Source organism: Lampris incognitus, chromosome 7 (genome assembly GCF_029633865.1).
Source record: "Lampris incognitus isolate fLamInc1 chromosome 7, fLamInc1.hap2, whole genome shotgun sequence".
In the NCBI taxonomy this organism is placed as follows: domain Eukaryota; kingdom Metazoa; phylum Chordata; class Actinopteri; order Lampriformes; family Lampridae; genus Lampris; species Lampris incognitus.
The window spans coordinates 23,376,232-23,390,776 of record NC_079217.1 but is presented as its reverse complement, the minus strand read 5'-3'; the positions used below and the strand labels follow the sequence as shown (position 1 = coordinate 23,390,776).

The 14,545-nt window shown below is 47.3% G+C and overlaps 1 protein-coding gene across 1 annotated transcript in view; it reads right to left on the bottom strand.

The window, feature by feature from the left end:
* Positions 1–7,611: 7,611 nt before the first annotated feature.
* npas1 (neuronal PAS domain protein 1) overlaps positions 7,612–14,545 on the bottom strand; it is a 32,595-nt gene continuing 25,661 nt past the window's right edge. Inside the window, exons 5-11 of the mRNA XM_056283884.1 lie at positions 13,685–13,859; positions 12,925–13,037; positions 12,225–12,421; positions 11,871–11,977; positions 11,381–11,528; positions 9,184–9,305; positions 7,612–8,720 (exon numbers count right to left, since the gene is read on the bottom strand). Coding sequence (XP_056139859.1) covers positions 7,612–8,720; positions 9,184–9,305; positions 11,381–11,528; positions 11,871–11,977; positions 12,225–12,421; positions 12,925–13,037; positions 13,685–13,859 — 1,971 coding nt within the window. The remainder of the gene's footprint in view (positions 8,721–9,183; positions 9,306–11,380; positions 11,529–11,870; positions 11,978–12,224; positions 12,422–12,924; positions 13,038–13,684; positions 13,860–14,545) is intronic.

Genomic DNA, 14,545 nt, shown 5'->3' with positions numbered 1-14,545 from the left:
GCTTTGCATCAGACCCCGCAACATCTGTTCCATCCCTTCTTAACACCATTAGCCAGTTCTCAAAGCTCTCTGACTACAAAGTTAACTGGAACAAGTCAGGGGCTACGCATTCTGTCCATAAACCCTATTCCAAGCCGGATCCTTTCAATGGCCTCCAGGGGGCATCAGGTATTTGGGCATCTTCTTGCCCCCCCTAAAATAGATGAGATTGTGGTAGAACTTTGACCCCCTACTGAGGAAAATATGTGCTGTAGATGGATGGTCATCCTTATTTCAGTCACTATGGAGCAAGGTGAGTGCTCTCAAAAGTAAACGTATTCCTACACATAACGATCTCATTCATTCAATCTCTCCCTATACATTTCCCTATGAAATACTTCCAAGCATTTTGACTGCATATGCAACACATTTCTCTGGAGTGGCAAACGTCCAAGGATGCGTTTGGAAAAATTACACAACTACCAGTGACCAAAGGGGCTTGGAATGTCCCAAACGGCTATTTTATCGCTATGCATTCAATTTGAGACGTATTGCCCAGTGGTCTCTACCGCCAGAGAGAGCTCCCCCAGGGTCCTATATCTTGGCCTTCTGGCATGTGTGAATCAGAATGGCACCTGATATGCAGTCCCACCTGGTCTTCTCCCACTTATAGTACATATGGAAAACATTACCTCCCCGAAGCTGTGTGTTTGGTCAAACCCCCTTTTTACCCTCTCCCCTGTTTTTCTTTTTTTTCTTTTTTAAATCTAAGAGTAGATAATGGGATTCTGACACTTGGAAATTTGTTTGAAAACGATTCACTGGAATCTTTTGAGGAGTTAGTCTGGGTGTTCGGTCTCCCTAGATCCAGTATGTGGCAGTACTTGCGACTTTTACTGTCCACAGTTCTAGCCCCCCCCCCTCAGCGATCAGAACTGCTCTTCGATATCAAAAAAAATATTTGGAATGGGTCATGAGGTCTCTCCATCCATCCATCCATTATCGGAACCGCTTATCCTGCTCTCAGGGGTGCAGGGATGCTGGAGCCTATCCCAGCAGTCATTGGGCAGCAGGCAGGGAGACACCCTGGACAGGCCGCCAGGCCATCCAAAATTTTAAGCTACCAGAACTTCAGCAGCATTAAATACTGTTTGGGGAGAAGGATTTAAACATATCATTTAATGAGAAATAAGGGGATAGGATTAGCCGGAATCAAAAAGGATCTGTCGACGGATGTAGAAATCGGACTCGTTCAATTTAAAGTTCTCAATAGTTTCTATTGGACACCATTCAGATGACCCAGGTTAGGCCTGAAAAACACAGCAGACAGCTGGAAATGTGGGCGCTCACAGGGTGCATTAATTCCTATGCTGTCTGGCCGTGCCCTCGGATACAAGGTTTTTGGTAACAAGCCTGTAAATGTGTCAAGGAAATCGCCAGCAATGATTCTGAGTTTTCTCCCAGGTTGTATGAGTTAGGTGATCCATTAATGGTGGAAGAATGTGGAAGCGCAGAGTTGATGCGGACTGGCATAGTGGTGGGTAGACGGACTTTAATGAGGGGATGGAAAAAACCCGAAGCTCCGTCTTATCGGGAGCGGTTATAGAACTGGGAAAAGTGGCCTCATATGAACAGCTCGTCTATTGACAGACTTGACAGATTATATTATACAGCAAGGAACATACCAGGTGTAAGATACATAATGTATTTTATATCTCATAACACAATATTGTACTCCACATGTTTTTTAATTTTATTTCTTCTATGGGCCTCTGCTACTTTACACACTATAATTTTTTTATTTTTTATTTTTGCTTAACATTGTGATCCATAAGTGTAGACCAGCCAGGATGGATAATCTTGGTTTCTTTCTTGTTATTTTTTTTTTAATGTACCACTAGACTGTGCTTTGTCTTGCTTGACGATTACAGTGTTCTCTGTATGTTGATAAAACATAAAAAGTTTGAAGTCATAAGTAAATAAAACCCGAACATCTCAAATTCCACATTGTCATGATTTATTTTTCGGTGCATAAAATGGATAAGATATCATGACAATGTGTGTGGATGGCACTCGTTTCTTTCGAAATTTCTTGATGGAAATAGACTGAAATATTATAAGCAGCACGGATGGACACGTGGTCTTTCAGGACTTCGTATCTCGATGAGTATCTTGATCTTGATCATACGCTGTCGCACTCTAACAGAGCAGTAATTCCCTTTACAGTAGGTGTGATGAGAGGTGTGTTAAATGCATGCAGAGCTGGCATGTGAAAAAATACAACACTTGTACACACACACACACACACACACACACACACACACACACACACACACGTGTCTGCGTGAGTACTTTTGAATATGTAAAGCTGAGTGTTGGGAGTAGGCTGTGCCTTGTGTGTATGTGTGAATAATGGTGGTGGGGGGCCTTGTCCATGATAACTATCACGGACTAGGTTGGGGGCGGAGGTCTCCGGTATCTCTCCGCCATCGACACGCGGTGTTGCCATGAAGACTCACCTCAAACTCACCCTCGGTATCGCTCTCTGGGTCTTGCTTTCTGCTTTTGCTCTACCTCTCCCCCTGCACTCTCCACCCATCTCTCTTCTCCGTCTAATCCTGGGGCACTTTCGGCACCGTCGTGTTTCTCATGCAGGGAGTGTCTGGATGGGGTGCTGCAATGTGACCATTAACCCCCCCCCCACACACACACACTAGACCACACCACCACCATCACAACCACCACCACCATCTTTCCCCTCGAGCCCTTCCTTTCCTCCCTCTGCACTCCCCCTTTAGATTCTCTGCTACCCGTCCACCCCACCCCTCCCATCCCCCCCAAGTCCGCTTCTCTCTCTGGACTCCTCCTCACGTTCTCTCCTCCTCCTCCCCCCCTCCACCAGCTCTCCGCTCCTCCGCGGCTGCGTCTGACTGCACAGGTCTGTTTGGCATGCAGGAGGCTCCTGAGGCCTGGCGCGTCTAAAGGGCAGGGCGCCCAGAGGCAGCAGACGCGTTCTCACTGACAAACACCATCTACCCTCAGAAACCCGAGCGGCTACGGAGCCAGGGCTTCAAATCTCAGACCTGGCTTGGGCCCTGCACCCCCGGGGGGTCCATGTCCGGCCCTGGCCCCCCCCCCCCATGCACCTCGGGTCTAAAGCAACGTCCTTAAATCCACACCCTGCCCCTGTTCCTCTCCAAAACGTGCTCGCCGTGACCCGTGCTTATTTTGAGAAACAAGACTGCCGATCTGCTGTCGGGTGTTAAATGCCAGAAGTACGGATCAGAAGGTCTGCCTCGAGAACGGCACCGGTACGGCTCTCCCTCTGGCTGTGAAGGGGAACGGGGGAGTTGGCCGAGGTTGTGAAGACACGCATGTAAGAGGAGGAAAAGAGGTGAGGAGAGCATGACAGAAAGAGGATAAGAAGATGGATAGATGGGTAGAGGAGGGGAGGGGGTGGGTGGTGGGAAAGCAGCGGAGGAGGCGTAGATGGATGGAAGACGGAGGTGCGAAGGTGTGGTAGGCTTTGTCGGGGGAGAGCCGCCCGGTAGTCTGCCCTTCATTCCCTCTCTCCATTATTCCCATCCATATTTTTACTCTTTCAAACACATTTACATGTGCTGAGGTATTTCCCCCGGGACGGCAACTCCAATTCAGGGGGCAAGATAAGCCGTCAAAGTCACTGACAGAGAGGGCGGCGTGGGTTACTCGATGACAGGCTGGAGTAGGAGAGAGTGAGGACGGGCGACACGCAAGGCGCGCGCACGGGCCCCCGTGCACGTCTCCCCCTCGGTTGTACCGAACCACACCTTCGCTCTGTGCACCGCGGAAGGCGATCAGCCCCGGTGCGTGGGAAAGGAAAAAAAAAACAAAAAAACGAAGAAGAAGAAGAAGAAGAAGAAGAGATAAAGAAAGGAGCCCTCAGTTATTCTGAAGCCCCTACTGGCAGCGCCCAGGCACCGGCGCGCACGCCCACACACACATACAGTACATAGGGTTTTGCACGTACACCGCCACTTTCTCCCCAACAACTGCTCTTGTTTAGTATGCGCTTCCTTTGGTCTTGAGGACGAATGATCCTCACTCTAATGAACTAGGGCCTGCCACTTGAATGTAAAACAGGATTTAACCCGTCTTCAATGTCAGAGCCCCTCCCAGGGGTTCCTTCAGACAACACGCACTCGCAAATTTGTGGAGACACACACACACACGTACACACACACATGCACGCGCAAGGCATCAATGTACACACGCCCACGCACAGCAACACACAACATACTGAGATGCACACACATGTAATCTCTCATACACAGCACCCTTTCCACATGCCAACACACACACACACACACACACACACACACACACACACACACACACACACACACACACACACACACACACACACACACGGACACACACTGCATTACAAACTCTTGCCTTTGTCTTCATTTACTGTGTATCATCCAAAGGATTATAATGGCTGGTGTCCCTACTGCATCTCTCCGAGACAGGGTCATGCCTCACCTTTAATTGTATGCCTGCATCCTCCGTTTTAATTGTGTACAATCCCCCCCGGGCCGTGTTTCGCCGTACACTATATTCTGTAGGAGCAGGCAAATATGTGCCTATCACCTCTTTATTGTTAGCGCCCGCAAACGTCTTACTTGTAGACGATAAACCCTTCACTCGACGCCTTTCCTCTCCGTGATTTATCGTTGGCAGTTTGACACGCTCACTCCCCCCCCCCCCCACACACACACTCCTCCTCTCCGGATACTTGTGATGAAGTCGCATTAAGTCATTTTAATTTGGAAATTGCTTCGGTTAGTCTTGATTAAAAATGTCCGCTAAATGCCTGGAATATGAAGGCTCAGGTTGCATTATGTATATTAACAGCGGCTACAACGCTAACACACAGGTAGGGGTTTAAGTACACAATAAAGCCATTTTCTTAAAACTAAAAAAAACAAAAAACAAAACAAGGAAAAGGGGTTTCGTTTTTTGCACAGCTATTTGACCCGGTATAAAACGAACAGTACAAAACACACACCCATCCCTGCTCGCATTGGGTCTCGTGGAGCCATTTGATATACAAAGTAAGCAATGAGGAAACAAGTGAGGTTACCTTTGTGCTCCTCTACTGGAATATTTTATTGATATCATCTGTGGTGTTTTTCTTTCTTTTTTCTTTTTTTTTTTTTACAATGATTTCATTTTTTTCTTTCTCTTTATTTGAAGATCAGAAGTGGGTGGAATATTCACAAAGATGAGAGAATATGGTTAGATTCACAGTGATGGGCAAGGTTAGCTTTTTCATCTGAACAGAATAACACCAAGGAAAAACAAACAAACAAGCACTCGCACACGCACGCACACACACACACGCACGCACACACACACGCGTTACACTCCCTAGTGTAAACGTGCACACACACACCCTCATCCAGCACAGCTGCAGTGAGGGTGCATAGTGCACATCATGTCCAGGATATTAGGGGTGTATTCGTGAGATGTCAGATGTTTCCCTGACAAACTGAACCCTCGGACCAGAACACCTCCCATATCCCCAGCTGGAGACAACGCCGAACCAGTGGACGTACATTCCACCGCCATGATGTTTGTCCGATGACGCGGTCCTCCGTCGACAGTAATCATCAATTAAAGGGTTTCATTTCCAAATTCTGCACATGCATTTTGCGAAGCGAAAGCGCCTGCTTATCTGTAAGTGGGGTGTCCCAGAATTGCAACTGGATCGACGTTCAAGGGCACATGTTGCTCCGATGCCAGCACTGTTTCGTTTGGGCAGAATCTCTCGTCACGTTGTTCACAGGGGTGGGTTCACTATGTCGAAATGAAACTCTCCATTGAGGATGAGTTGACAACCAACACGTGTGTTTCACATGTTAAAAAACACATTTTACATATAGTGTGTTTTATATATATATATATATATATATATATATATATATATATATATATATATATATATATATATATATATATGTAGTGTGTTATCTTATTACCTGTATTTTTAACTAGATGAAAAATTCGGATCAATAATCCCAGCGGGAGAGAGGGTATTTGTAAGGTTATCAATTTAAAAAAAAAAAGAAGCTCCTTTTGGAAGAGAGTGATTGGATAGTTTTTCTTTATTGACCACTAATGGTCTCCTTTAGCGACCACGTGTGCACTGAGCGGCGGTCTGGTTGTTTACTACACGTGCTTGCCTGGTCACGCTGGGTCTAGGGTCCCCACCACCGTTTCCACCGGTCTGCAAGAGTAGTCAGTCTGCAGCACAACTCCTGACCGGGACAATATTAAATTCTGTTTTACAGTTTTCACACCGGGGGAGAGGTTGGGGGGGGGGGGCGGTTAAGTGATGAAGTGCTTCGAGTTCATATCAGAACCAATTTCCATAAGTGCTAGGACAAACACAAAGACTTATAATGATACTAACCCCCCCTCCCTTTTTCCCATCCTTTCCCTCCTAAAAACATTTTTGCAGAAATATTTTTAAAAGGATATTATAAAAAGGCCTTTCTTTGCGCCCCATGTTATATTTCCTATCTAGATACACTTTTTTTAAGAAGCATCCTTCTGATTCCTTTCATTTGTGGCGAACAAAAAATCAAAAAGTAAAAAGAAAAAAAATAATAATAATATGGCTTTCTTACACAAACACAGTCTCGACACTGTACAGCGTACACGCTATAAATTCTTGGCTCAGTTCAACAGATGGTCGCTCCGTGACCAAACAGAAGAAAGTGAACTGGTCAGCATTGCATTTCCTGCCCTTGTAGATATAATGGAATGTCTGGGACTACATTAGTCATGTGTTTTTTTTTTGTCTTCAGTAGTGTGCTTTAAGTACAGCTGACTAACAATTTTACACTTATTTTTAGTCCATTATTTTTGACTCTCCCCCCCTTTTTTCGGTACAAAATAAATCAATCGAGTTGCTCCCGGGTACTATTTTAAGGGAAACCCCTCGTTGCTAAAATGCTTGCCTCGAAACCAATGTAAGCGATTGTTTGTGGGACACTTTCTCGTCCACAGTCTCAAACTCGATTTCCTTCCCCACAGACAGGCGGGGGCGGGGGGTGTCCGTGTCTTAACACAAGCCTCGGGCTTAGTTGGGATGACGGCGAGGAAGGAGTGATTTGAAGGTATTTATGGTCCTGTCTCTGTATATACAATATGGCTTCTCTGAGTGGAAGAGACACAGAACCTCGACACGGTTATCCAAACGAACACACAGAGAGTAGAGTTTGTTACGGGTTGTGGTGAGGAAGTGTCTTGAGGGACGGCCAATCAAAAAGTTCCCGTGTCCCCTTTTTTTTCTTCTCCATGTCACTGTCACCACTCCACAATAAAGGCAGACATAATCATTTCCTCCGGCAGAGGCTTGTCACATATTTTGAGTTCGCTGTTATTGAACTCATTGTCCAGTTAGTACTGTCCTTAGAGGCTTAATGTTCAGCCACTTGTGTCTCCTCTGCCCTTTTCAGTGTCTCCCCCCCGTTCCTCCCCATCTGTCACCCTGCTCTCCTATTTTTTCTCTTCATTGCACTCCTTCTCCTCTCTCTCTCTCTTTCTCTCACTCTCTCTCTCTTTCTCTCCTCTCTGAGTTTCTCAGTCCTCCTCTGAGCCTGCGGCTCCCCTCAGTCCGTTCATACAGAAGGGGAGGCTGGAGGAGAAAGGGTTGTCTGATGGGGAGAACCCGCTGAAGGGCGGGAGGCTGGCCAGCCTCTGCAGGTGGGGGAAGAAGGCCGGCGGAGGTCCCTTGTGGTGATCCGAGCGTAGCTGCAGGCCGTCGGCGTGTCCAGCAGGGTGATGGTGGGAGGGGGGCAGCTCGGGGGGAGCGTAGCGGATAGTGCTGGGGGCGTAGAGGCTCTGGGGGCCCTGCGGGCCGAGGGCCAGCGGGTGGAAGAGGACTCGCCCCGCTGCGCCTCCTGCAGCCAGTCTCTGGAGCAGCTCAAAGTCAGGAGCACCGCTGCCACCGCCACCTCCACCACCGCTTCGACTGACAGAGCCTAACACTGCCCTGTCCTCACGGGGCAGGGGGGAGGACACGGACATGGCCGGAGACAGAGCTGGGGATGGGGGAGTGAAGAGACCCTTTGGAGGGGCTTCACTGCTGGAGGAAGAATCAGGTATGGGGGTGGCAGGGCTATCGCCGTTGAGGCTGCTGCTGGAGGGGGTGTGTGCATGTGAGGGCTGGGCTTGGGTGGTATTGGACGTTGCATGTGAGGTGGGAGTCTGCGCGTGTGCTCCCCAGCGCACCCCCGGGGCCAGGGCCTCGTGTTCAGTTTTGATGCTGGGGCTACCAGACAGGGCAGAGGGGGTCATCACACTCTTCAGCTGCTGGATCACCGCCCGCCCGTTGTGCACTCTGACCCCTCTTTCTCCTCTGGTGGGGGTCTCTCCTCCCCCGCCGTGTTTCGTTCCCCCCCCTCCATCTTCCTGTTTCACTCTGTCACTCTCCCCACCCTGGTCCCACTCCGTCTCCTCCTCCTCGTCTGCCTCACTCTCGCTGGCCAGGTCTGAGGAGGCTGACACGCTCTCCTCGGTCTGGCGCTGCTCCTCCAGTCTGCGACGAGTCTCAGGGGGAGCACCTTCGGGGTCGGACCGCAGCGGGCGCTTCCTTCTGTCTTCTGATTGGATGGCGGCGGTATTGTACGTTTCTCTGCCTTTTGAGTCTGACTCGTTCTTGCCCACTGAGCTCTTCATTGGCTGGGAGCCTGGGAAGGGAAGGAGACTCATCCAATGAGACGATATGTGTGGGCAGGTGTTTCTGTTTGTCAGTGAACGCTGTTATGAGAATTCACCGGCATTTACCACAATAATATATTGAGGGGATAATGTGTAAGCTGAATCATTGATTTGCTACTTTTCTTTATCATTGTTATTATTATACTATCATCTGTTTTTGTGTATTGTCAATATATTAGTGTGTGTGTGTGTGTGTGTGTGTGTGTGTCTGTGTGTGTCTGTGTGTGTCTGTGTGTGTCTGTGTGTGTGTGAGTGCTCATTTGTAGTTGGTAAATCATAATATCCAGGAACACCAAGTGTTATCACTTTGAGTGTAACTTCATTACTTTTAATCTCATTTAATTGTAATAAGTGGACTCTTGGAAGACTAGCCTGCAAGCTAAAAGAGAGCCAAAGAAAGAAAAAAAAAGAGAAGGAAGTGATATGGTTTGCATACTGTACCTCTGGCTTGTGGGGAGCTGGTGGAGGGGGAGGCACTAACTCGAAGTCGCTCTGCTCTCACACTTTCTGGAAGCTGAAGAAGGTCCAGCTGGGTGTCAGGCAACTCCGTCCGGCTAAAAGAGGAGAGAGAGAGAAAGAGAGCAATATGAGTGCAATGTGAAAGAGAGGGAGATGGATGGGTGGATGGATGGATGGGTGATGGATGAGAAAAGGGAGAAGGTGAGAAGGAGGAGTGAGTGGGGTGGATAGTCACACAAATGAACACCTACCACTTAATGCCTCTTACTGCTGTGCAACTCGCCACTGTTGTGTGGATTTAAGTGAATACTCAGTAATGATAACAACATATAATCAGCAAGATAACACACTCAAATAGCCAAACTCCCTCCGTCCTCTTTAACCTCCAGCGACACACATTCAGCACTCGAAACAACCAGCCTTAACACACATGCACCAGCACTGACTCCCAAACAAACACAGGAACCAGCAGACACACACCTCTGCCACACACACACACACACACACACATACATACATGCATACACACACACACACACACACACACATGCATGGACGCACACACACACACACACACACACATACATGCATACACACACACAAACACACATGCATGGACGCACACACACACACACACACACACACATACATACATGCATACACACACACACACACATGCATGGACGCACACACACACACACACACACACACACACACACACACACACACACACACACACACACCACTCACCTTTCAGCAGCCCACCCGCACATAGTTAAGCTCATACAAGGAAGAGGCTGTTGGAGAAGCTAATGAGCTCTTGTAATTACGGCGCTAATTAACTAAAACATCATTCAGCCCCAAAATTCTGACATCCATTTGTTGTAATTATATAGCTTCAGTCCAATTAGCATTGAAATTCAGCCTACTCCTCTTGTTTTTGTCCGACTCCTCTCTCCCCGCTGTGCGTGCACTTTATTATGTAGTGTCGGCCGTGTGCGTGTGTGTGTGTGTGTGTGTGTGTGTGTGTGTGTGCGTGCATGTATACAGGACAGAAACAAAGGAAAAGCACATTCCCTGCCAGGGTGTGTTATTGCCATTATTGTGCCTGCATAAGAAGAGAGCACAGCCTTAAACAAAGACGACAAGCAGATTTGCTTATTTAAACAGAAAATCCAATTTGTACGCCACCAAAAGGGGAAAAAAATCCTCACTTTGTCATCATTAATGTCAATGGCCATTATGAATGATGCAGTGATATATATATATATATATATATATATATATATATATATATATATATACGTATATACGTATATACATACAGTGGATTTCTCCCTGATCAGTGGCACACAGAACAGCAGCGATAGCATCATTCAGTGCCAAGGGGAAAACACACAGGCACGGCATAGTGTAAAGATGTCACGCACGGACTCGGGTTCAAGTCTGACTCGTTCACCTCCCCCAGTCCGGCCCAACTTCTCCTTTCTATCAGAGAAACGAATCGAAATACCGCGTGAGGGTCCGCTTCCCACGAGAGACATTTTCACACCGTCGTCCGAATTGTTCTTGTGCTGCGCTTTGTGTGTTTCACCGGTTTTTTATCGAGTGTTTATTCGCACTTAATTCACGATTCACCCGTCATTGTGGGAATTTAGAAAAAATTAACACAAGCCTTCGAAGTGTCGGTAAATGGCCTTTTTATCTTACACAAAGCCCAGCGAGTACCCCGGGATCTTATATTGAGTAATATGGTAAGAAACAAACTCGCTACCCCAAATCACGAAACATGAGGGATTTAATCACAAATTGTTATTATGAAAAATTAAAATCCACATTGTGAAATCAGCATCCCTTAAAAATCATAAAACGTGAAAGTTCGTTTTATCCTAAAATTATCAAGCAAGATTTTTAAGATGTCTCACAAGTTACTAACCATACCATACTTTACTTTAAAAAAATAAAAAAATAAATAAAATTCCATCACTTTGAAATGATTAAATGGATATGTTGTCATCCGGACCGGGACTGTCCATCCTGTCTTCCTCACCATTTCACGTTTCATCTGTTTTATCTGGTACTCTGTGCAGCACCTTCTCAAACATCCGCACTAAACTGCTATCTCGCGGCTCTGAGACACGTCTGCTGGGGAAGGAGACGTCCCACTGACCTGAGGATGTAGTTGACCCAGATTACGTTGCGTTCGTGGGGGGCTTTGTGGTTGATGGCGACAGTAGCACAGGACTGGATCCACAGGTAGCCCCCTCTCCTCTGCAGCCACCGATAGTACCCCGTCACCACCTGGCCCTTCCTCAGCACTGACGGCAGAGATGGACACACAGTCAGTAGGATCGCAGGGAGGAAGCACAATTAAAGTGTGTGTGTGTGTGTGTGTGTGGGGGGGGGTCCTTTATGAGTCTGTTGCAATGCCTGATACTAACAGCAGAGGGCACTTATCACAACAAGTCACAGCCGGCTATGTTTACAATCTCCCCGGCTCACCCAAACCACTAAATTCACATACTGCACAAAGAGACAAGGAGGGAGCAATTAAGGCAGGTGGTATTCACTATATTGGAATAGTTAATTAGCAAAATTATCATCTATGAGCACGATCTGTGTTTTGAGCAAGGTGGTGTGTGCGGCGGTGCAGGACTCACAGTCTTCGTGGCTCTGTCGCAGGTTGTCCAGGTCTTCTACATGGATGAAGTGGTAACAAGTATGGCCCACCACTTCTGCCGGGGTCAGATCCATGTACTCCGAGATCCTACGCGTGTGGAAATTACATTTTGTAGAAATGCAGAGCCCGATTTACTAGGTTTATAAAAAAATCAGATTTTATACATGCAATATATGTATACAAATCTCTAGTGTTACACACAGACATGCCTACCCGCCCCCACCCCCACCCCCACAAACACACATAAAAACACACAGTAAAACTCACACTCACTAACAGTGACACATTCATAAGCATGCAGCAGCGCACAGTCAAAGACACCAGAGACCCTCACCTATTCTCACAGTATGTGACCTGTAGGTCCATATTGACCCGGAAGACAAACATGTGGCTCTCCATGCGGACTTCATTGAGCGTAGACGGTGGGAGCGTGTGTGCCAGTGCCACCAAACCCATCGGTCGACGCACAGAGCGGGTGGAGCCTGGGAGGAGGGCGGGGCGGCAGCGGATTCGACCCGTGACATGGATCACCTGTCAATCAAAAAATGACAATATACAGTCACACGACCTTACCTTAAACACAAAGCTGGTCTTTGTCAGTTGTATTCACTTGAGGAGAAATCATTCAGCAAACTCAGAATCACCCCAAAAAAAAAAAAACAATTTGGCAACCAGTTGTAAAGCAAGACCTGACATACAGGCCGGAGAAGATGTACTAGAAAAATAAAGACTTCGAATAGATACACTTGTAGTATAGCTCTAAATCCAGAGTTTATCAAGCATAACTAGTGATGGTGTAGCTGGCAGCTGTACGAAGGGACTAGAAGTCAACATAAGATAACAATCATGGGCGGGTTAAGGTTAAACAGAGAATGACCATCTAGTGATTACTGTGAGCCTCTGGTACCAGAGATCTGCCTATGCAGTAAACTCACAGACATGCAAAGTAAAGTTCATCTTGGCTGACAAATAATATAATAATGACTTGGTCTTGCTTTGACACTGGGAGCACCAGTCTCCCCGGTCCATTGTACCTTATATCCAGAGGACTTGACGTGCAAACCTCTCTTAGTGAGCGTTGACTTCATGCGGATAAAGAAGCCACGATCGGGAGGCTCATCGCCTGGAGAGTGGGGACTACTGGGGGCTGTGGAGGATGAGAGAATATAAAGAGGACAAATAATCCATCTCAGCATCTGAAAACACTTTCCCCTTTTCTCCCCAATTGTACCTGGCCAATTACTCCACTCTTCCAAGCCGTCCCGGTCGCTGCTTCACCCCCTCTGCTGATCCGGGGAGGGTTGCAGACTACCACATGCCTCCTCCAATACATGTGGAGTCGCCAGCCACTTCTTTTCACCTGACAGTGAGGAGTTTCACCAGGGGGACGTAGCTCATGGGAGGATCACGCAATTCCCCCCAGTTCCCCCTCCCCCTTAAACAGGCATCCCGACCGACCAGAGGAGGCGCTAGTGCAGTGACCAGGACACATACCCACATCCGGCTTCCCACCCGCAGACACGGCCAATTGTGTCTGTAGGGACACCCGACCAAGCCAGAGATAACACGGAGATTTGAACCGGCGATCCCCATGTTGGTAGGCAACGGAATAGACCACTACGCTACCCGGGCACCCCTGAATACACTTATGTACTATAGCGATTGTGGTCAGTTTTTTATTCCTTTTCTTTTTTTGATAACACAACTACATTTCTCAACTGGTAATTGCTCACCAACATGCCCAATAACATGTTGCTCTAATTCAGGCCATAGGATGACAATATCCTAAAGTACCAGGTTCAGGGGTACCAGCCAGGGAGGAGGCAGAGGCCGAGCTGGAGGCGCTCTCGGGAGCTGTGAGGCAGCCGGCCTCGGCCCTCAGGTGGGGTCTGATCCCCAGCCGCTCGGCCATCTCAACGTGGTCGGCTGGGTGGATGTAGTCAAAAACACTGCTGCCTGTCAGCTCCACCTAAAGAAACACACGTACACAGATGGAAAAATGGAAAAAGGAAAAAAAAATACACATGCTTACACAAGAGCAAGAACGCATACACACACACACATACACAGAAACACACATATTCAGAAAAAAAAAATCAATATATGTTATGACGGGAAAATGAAAGCGCTGCTCAGGGTTGCCTCTGAACAATAAGTGAGGAGTTTTTCTAAGATTTTCTGCCACATAGGTGTATCCATGTGCACATTCGCAGGCACACACACTCACACACACCCATACAAACACACACACGCGTGCATACACTGCACACACACACAAGTCCAGTCTCATGGGAGTGAGTGACTACAGTACCACACATATAAAATAAAACCAGGGGACATAAAAATCAATTGTACTTGCTGATTAAAAACAGGCAAACTCGGAGTATCTCCAAAGGTCACATTATACTATTCTTCTTATTCCCACTCTCTCCACCTGCTTCTTCATTCATTTACCAACTGGTAGTCTATCGCAGCACTCCCCCAGCACAGACATAAAGAGCAGTGCAACAGCTCATACAGCTCTATATGATCCTGTCATCATAATGCATCTTAGTCGCCTTTTCTAATCATTTAAAGGTAATAATGGCGCTGCTCTTGCATGACATCCATAAAAGCAGCACAATCAGAGTCGGCCTGATTCCATCGGTAGTTGTG